Source organism: Lytechinus variegatus, chromosome 6 (assembly GCF_018143015.1).
Source record: "Lytechinus variegatus isolate NC3 chromosome 6, Lvar_3.0, whole genome shotgun sequence".
Taxonomy (NCBI): domain Eukaryota; kingdom Metazoa; phylum Echinodermata; class Echinoidea; order Temnopleuroida; family Toxopneustidae; genus Lytechinus; species Lytechinus variegatus.
In genome coordinates this window covers 39,869,452-39,877,397 of record NC_054745.1, presented here as the reverse complement: position 1 = coordinate 39,877,397, position 7,946 = coordinate 39,869,452, and the positions used below count along the sequence as shown (strand labels likewise).

The 7,946-nt window shown below is 33.9% G+C and overlaps 1 protein-coding gene across 1 annotated transcript in view; it reads left to right on the top strand.

Annotated features, from left to right (window-relative positions):
- The first annotated feature begins 486 nt into the window (after positions 1-486).
- Positions 487-7,946, top strand: part of LOC121417813 (TBC1 domain family member 2B-like) — a 45,144-nt gene continuing 37,684 nt past the window's right edge. The window contains exons 1-3 of the mRNA XM_041611548.1: positions 487-515; positions 2,018-2,522; positions 7,311-7,393. Coding sequence (XP_041467482.1) covers positions 487-515; positions 2,018-2,522; positions 7,311-7,393 — 617 coding nt within the window. The remainder of the gene's footprint in view (positions 516-2,017; positions 2,523-7,310; positions 7,394-7,946) is intronic.

Below are 7,946 nucleotides of genomic sequence, written 5' to 3'. Positions count from 1 at the left end.
GCACATGAACATACATCAATCAGACTATAGCATATACGAATTGGTTTTAGGACCCCTTTAAAAGCAAAGCTTGTGAGTAGGGCCCTGGAATACTTATGATTATTATCATAAAACATAGGATATACTAATCTACAAGATACAAAGGAGAGAGAGAAAAAATGTATAATAAGGTTAAGATGCTAAAAATAAAATGGAAAAACTATTACAAACACACATATATACATACACGCACACACACACACACAACCACATCCAACCACACATGAACATACTAAACATAGATTCTGAGTAGGTCATCAACTTAAATGCAAATACATCAACTTAAAATACATATTGAAGGAAAATAATCAAAATCTGTCAAGAAAATAAGTTTTGGATAATCTTTTGAACATGAAAAGAGTTTTACTATTTTTTATATCAACAGGTAAATTGTTCCACTCTTTAATACATGATGAAAGGAGGTCAGAGTGACAATTGTTCTCGCAAATGGCTGACGAATACGATCCTTTTGACGTGTATTATAATTATGTATTTTTGAATTCTGAAGAAATAATTTTTTAAGGTACATTCTTGGGGCATTGATTGTAGTTTGAACATGAACAATGCACAATTAAACGATACAAGTTCACTAAGTGGTAGCATTTTCAGACGAAGAAATAATGGAGTACTTGGATGTCTATAATTAGAATTTGTTATAAGTCGTATTGCCCTTTTCTGCAATATTCTCAATTTCTCAAGATAAGACTTGAAAGTGTTTCCCCAGGCAACATTACAATATGTCAAATAAGGTAGAACAATACTATTGTATATTGTTATCAGTATCATTTCAGGTAAAATTGATTTTAACCTATAAATAACGCCTACACTGCGAGACACCTTTGTGCAGACAGCATCTAGATGATTTTTCCAGGATAGGTGTTCATCGATGTATAACCCAAGAAACAAAATATTTGCACTTGGTTCAACATCATGATCATCTATGAAGACAAGTTATACGCCCTGGTAGCTTTTTACCCTTAGAGCGGAAAATTATGCATTTGGTTTTTTGAATATTCAACAAAAGCTTATTGTAACAAAACCATGAACATAATGAATACAGCTTCTTAATTTCTTGATTTGCAACCAGTAACAAATTTTCTATTGACTTAACAGATAGCATCAGACTGGTATCATCAGCAAACAGGGAGTAAGAGAATAATGTTGATGAATATATCAGAAACAACAGGGGACCAAGAACAGAACCCTGAGGTACACCATAGTTAATCGTAGCATGTTTGGATCTACATCTATCTATCATAACAAAATGTGTCCTATCACACAAATAACTTCGGAACCATGACAATGCTACACCACGAATTCCATAGTGTTTAAGTTTCTTGAGAAGGATATCATGGTCAATGGTATCAAATGCCTTTGACAGATCTAAAAATATCCCCAGACACTATTTGTTTTCATCAATAGCCTTTATGATATTACTCAATAAGTTAAAAACACCCATTGTGTGGAGAAGTTTCTACAAAATCCGCACTGCTGAGGAATCAAGATGTTCTTTAGATAAAAAGTCATTTAAACGTTTATAAATTATTTTCTCTAGAATCTTTGAAAATATTGGTAACAATGCTATCGGCCTATAATTCACGACATTCTTACGATCAGATTTTTTATACACCGGCACAACTTTAGCTACCTTTAGTTTATCTGGAACGACCCCTATAATGACATATTGATGATTTTACATAAAGGTTCAACAAAAATGTGAATACTCTCCTTTATAATTCGAGGTGAAATATCACTCTAAAGTATGAATTTTGTTATGAATTGAATTGACGCTTTTGATAATCTCTTGTTTTATGTTTGTTTATGTATACCTATACTGTATTCAATTTAAGTTGCCCTGTATTAGGCTCGTTTAGAACTGACAACCTGGGTCCATTAATTGTCACTGATTCCCTTTTTTTATGAATAAAAGGTGATTTATAAAAAAAACCAACGTGACAGAATTCCATTTCTTATCTAGCGCCGTCTACCGGTTTGTTTTGAAATTAGAAATGAAAGGCAAGATGGCAGCGCCCTGGGGAAAGGAAGTTTCGTCATCGGGCGGACGGGGCAATAAGTTAGCGACAGAAAATTCCCCTTCCGCCTCTCTGGCTAACATCCCAACAGGCGTTCTAATCTCGTTTGATGATGATGTCATGCCTGTGCCTCCAAGAAGAAACAAATCACTCGGAAAGAAGTCGAAAATGGAACGGGGCTCGGAGCCAAACAAAATCGAGCAGGGGGCGTTGCTCAGCTTCGCTAACCCGGAACTTCCCGATGATCCTGCAGCGAAGGATTCGCCCGGCGAGGCCGCAGCGGGGACGGATCGTGCTGAAGAGTCTTTCGACGGGAGCGACGGCATGAGCAGTGCTGTGATCGCAGAGAAGTCAAGTTGTGGAGCTACTGAAATGGAGCAGGATTTCTCAAAGGAAGGAAACACGAACACGTGCCGTTCAGAACTTCGACACAACTCGACCAGCAGCGAGGTGAGTAAAGTCGAGGTTAGATCTAAGTCTTCTTGAGAAGGGGCGGGGGGGGGGGGGGGGGGGGGGGGGATGGGGTTGATACAAAAGTAAAACAAAAAATAGTAGTCTATTACTCACTTAACTCAGTAATAGTTCCAATGTTGATAAGATTCTAACATTAAATGATTCATGCATTATTTGTAATTTGTATTTCACAATTTAATTGTTCTGAAATCTACTCTTAATTATCTTGACATTATTTCTATGATCTATCATCATATTTTGTTTGGTTATTGTCTTGTAACGTTAGGTCTCTTACTCTCTTTCACATCACACCTTGGTAAGAATGCCTTGGAAAACTTTACATTGTTTATTCTTATCTCTAAAGTAGCTTTATTGTTTAATTCTATTTCTTGGCCGTTTTCTTGTTTGTGGCTCGGGCGATTTTGCCTCCAGAAATGCTTTGTTAGCTTTGGAATTGGAAAATTATATTAAAGAAGAAAATAGTGCAGGAAATCAAATCCCCGTGGCCGCAGTCAAGTGCTGCAGATTGTAATCAGTTGTTTTGCAGATTTAAGTGGTTGGTTAGACCAAAAGCTTCAGTCTCTGTATTTTGATTGTTGAATAAATCCCCAGAAACGACGGTTATTCCTGTCTAGTGGTTGGTAGGCCTACATACTTGGTTGTAAAAAGTTCAATGAAAAAAGATGAGTAAATGTAGATATATTCATCTTTTCTTTTTTTTAATAGAAACTATTTTTCACAGCATATAGTGCTAGGTGACCTGTTTGTACAATTATTGTTTTATTTTTACATAAGTTATAATAACTGCAATAAAAAAACAATATGATATCTGCTAAGCACAGTGATTTATAGTATTGATGACAATGAAAAGAATGATAAAAATAATGATGAAGTTGATAATGATGATGGGATAATAAATGATAAAAACCATATGATTTGATGTTGGTGATAATGATAATTATAATAATGAAGGTGATTATGATTTATGGCAATGATAATTATCCAGAAAATAATGATAGTGATGATGATTATGAACTGAAGATGGTGATGAATTTTATTTTATGATTAGGATGAGAATTATCAATCAGACTCAGAGAACCTCTATTTTTCATTTGGCCAGGGGGGGGGGGTGGGGAATGGTTTCACTGATATGTGGGCAAAAGTCCTTATTTTTTGATAGGTTGCAAGGCTCCACACTTAAACCTTCTTGCTCGGTGGCCCGATTCGATCCTCCAAAATCATCAATTTCATTTTTTTGGTGGCCCTCGAAGCAAATTTGGTGGTGATAAAACAATAGAAAACAATTTATCAAAACTTTGGTAGCCACCTAGTTTGGGCTTGTACAGAAATGTGGTGGCCCGAGCCCGCCCGACTCTCAATTTAAGTTGCCACGGGCCACTGGTATTGCCGAGCCCTACAGTAGGTTGACCATTTAACATTAATCGGGGGGGGGGGGGGGGGGAGGTTTGACTATACATTGTAATTGTATAGTACTTACATATCTGCAGATAGTCACAAATGGATTGCTAATAAAAAAATTGATGTCTTTGTGTGTTATGAGTCAGAAAACAGCCCTTTCCTTTTTTAGTAGAAATTATGATTATACTGAAAGAATGTGATCTACTGAAAAACAAATTGTACGAATATTTCATTCAGCACGCACCATTATTTTGATGATCATTTATTACCGTAATTGTTGTTCATAGCCGTTAGAATACCATGTTTTTTTCTCCCTGAACTCTTATTTAGAGATTTCATCACATTGAAAAGGAAGAGTTAAACTTGAAAAGACTTTAATACTGATGTGTTATGCTGATTGAATTTAAAGGACAAGTCCACCCAACAAAAACTTGATTTGAATAAAAAGAGAAAAATATAAAGAGCACAAAGCTGAAAATTTCATCAAAATCAGATGTAAAAAATCGTAAAATAAGAAAGTTTAAAGTTTCGCTTCATTTCACAAAACAGTTATGCACAAATGCACATCTCAGTCGGTATGCAAATGAGGGAACTGATGACATCACTCACTCACTATTTCTTTCGGATTTTATTATATGAAATATTTTTATTTTCTCGTCATTTTCATGTCAAATGTTCAAAGTTTCATTCCTCCCTGAACACGTGGAACAATTTGTGGTTCAGGCAAGGAGGTCCTAATTGTCAAATTCGTAAAAATTGAAATATTATATGATTCAAACAATAAAACAAAAGAAATAGTGAGTGAGTGACATCATCGGCTCTCTCATTTGGATGTAACTGACTCGTTCATAACTATTTTGTTAAAAATAAGCGAAACTTTGAAATGTCATAAATTTCTTATTTTACATCCGATTTTGATGAAATTTTCAGCATTGTGCTTGTCTGATTGTTCTCTATTTATTCAAATCAACATTTTTCTGAGGTGGACTTGACCTTTAAAAGAAAATCACCCACAAAGATTTTGTAAAAATATTACTAAAACGGTCCTTAAAACACCAACATTAAAAACCAAATTTGAAGAAAACACACCTGTACGTCTAGACTGAAGAAACCCCAAAATATAAGATACATACGAACAGACAATGCACAATTGCTAATATTTTCAGTCTTATTATGATTAACAACATTTTATAGTTATTTGGTGCCTATTGGGCCAGTCAGATCACTTCCTCTCGAGCCAGAAAAATATTTGTTTCATTGCGTTGCACCATGTGTGTACGTATGGGCTCTGAGGAAGCAAGACAAATTAGGTTACACACCTACCCTTCCGCTGTGGGGGTCATTCCCACCAGAAAAATAAATTAATACCAAATTTTCCCAGTGTGTATATCATCTCCTTATTTTGTCACAATCTACACTGTGACATTGTCCGATTTGTCGTTTGAAATTTTGATGTGTCAGCTTGTCACTTTCGCCACTATAGGTCGAAGTTTTGAATGTAAGTTGTTATCAATTTGTTTTTATTTTTTATGGTTTAATAGATAATGTTGAACAATTGCTGTTAGAATGACAGGCCGAAAAAACATGTTTCATTTTTTAAAGGTTTTTTGTGTATAGGGTTTATTAGCACCAACTATTTTGTCTGAAACACCGAATGAGAATCAGTCTCCTCCCAATACTGTTTAAAACATAGAGTGCCAATATGTCTTTCATCAAACAAATATTCTGATCGTATATATATGAAAATTTTTTCGTATAAAATGAAACCAAAATTGTTAAAGTTAGATCTTTGCCACTGTTGTTGGATTCAGTAATATAATTTTCTGCTTGAAACTTTGATATATTTGAATAACTTTCTTCATGGAAATGTAATACATTGCAACATTTTACATACAGGCCTACTGCCGACCCCCCCCCCCCAAAAAAAAAATATTAATAAAATAAAATAAAAAATAAATAAATATAAAAATTTTAGATAAAAATGAAAATATATAAATAAAAAAGTTGGGAATCAGACCCTCTTGAAAAGCTTTACAGTGTGCTTTGTTGTTAAATTTTTTTGTTGATCTTTATTAGAATAGGTACTGTAGGTCTACATGTATTTAATAAAACTATATATAATGTTTGTTTTTAGGTGGATGAAAATCACAAACTTTTCAGTTCTTGCCACAGACAAGTTGCCAATTTTATTTCTCAGTCATTGATTGTCTTTGTTTAGCCAAATAATTTTGGCAGAGGTTCTGTTTCCAAATGTGAATGTAACTGTGTTAATCTTTATATGGATCCATGCTTTCATTTAATATTCATGAATTTGCTAAACTACAATGTATAAGGCCTATGTTCATAGTTTTATTTTGTTGATTATTAGAGTAAAACAAAAAACACTCTCTTGAAAGTTTATACTGTACCTTTAATATGAAGGACCAAGTTTGAATGCCCCATAATTTTGTTCACACTTAGGCATCTGTACATTGTTTCCTTTGACCCTATACCAAAATGTGCCTTTGCACCTGTCCTCCCCTACAACTGGGCCCCATCTTACAAAGAGTTACGATTGATCCAATCATACATTTCATAACTCTATGATAATCTATCAATGTCATACTTTTTCTACAGCAAAGTTGCAAAATGTCCCTAGTAAACAAAGGAGAACACACCAAATGCTCCAGAAATCAATGAATTTAAGGATATACTATCGCCATGTAGATTTTTTTTTTTATTAAAAAAAAACATGCAAAGTATGTTGACTTTGCTGGCTTTCTATAGTTGCGGTTGATCCGATCAATCACAACTCTTTGTGAGACGGGTTCCTGATGTGAATTAGTGTCCTGGGGTCCGTTGCAGAAAGAGTTGCGTTTAAACGCAAGTCAAAAAATCAATCGCAACTCCCACATGCGCGCCGTTGATTGGTTGAAAATCAAGTTACGCATGATTTTTAGAGTTGCAATTGATTGCAAGTCATTCTGCAACGGGCCCCTGATGTTACCAAAACCCCCAAAAAAAATATAAAAAAAAATAACAAAACAAAATGTACACATACTTACATGTACTGTAATCAATACAATTTTGATATCATATGAATTATCAATTATGAAGGGCCTGGTTATCACAACTTTATTCACATTTTGGAAGAGACTGACCAAAATGTGAAGTACATAGTGTAACGTGTACACTCAGCTACTTTCCATGAACTGTTATGGTCATGTTGTTGTAAAGTGTTAAGTAACATATTCAGTATCTTTCCACAAACTAATATTTATGGTCAATATATGTTGTAAACCTCTTTTCCCCTCGTCTGTAGACCATACTGATTGAAGTTTAATTCATCTCAGATTTGTCAATCTTTATTTTGTCAATCATATCTAGGATCAGAATAATTCAGTTAAGCTGTGTGGCTATCTGGATAAACAAGGAGAGAAAGGACTCATTAAATCATTTAAAACAAGATGGTGAGTTTGTAAAGTTTCTCATTTGCCTCCCTTTCACACGGTAAAAAAAATTGTCATTAAATGATGAATCCACTGAAAAAATAAGGCTAATGACGAATATTCAACATGTAAAACCAAACCAGAACATGATTAGAATCACAAACGCTAATCGCAGTCACGATTACAATAGCAATCATGAGAATGATGATTCAAGATTCACGTGTGAAAAGGCCCCTAGTAATTTTTAGAAAGAAGTTGATTACTTGGAACAAAAATGCTGGAAAACAACATTTCCTGTGTCATTGTTCTAGTTTGGATTGGATATCAACATGTCTGGAGAAGTTACATAGATGATACATCATTTATTTTAATTGCAATAGCTAGGGTTTTATTGAAAGAAGAATAAAGTATTAGATGAAGTCATTATTATATTTGCCATTATTGCTTTTTTAATATTGTTATAAATCATTATTTTTATTTTTTGTTATTTATTATTATTATTGTAACAATGATAATAATAATAGTAATAATAATTATAATAATAATGATAATAATAATGATGATAATGTCAATG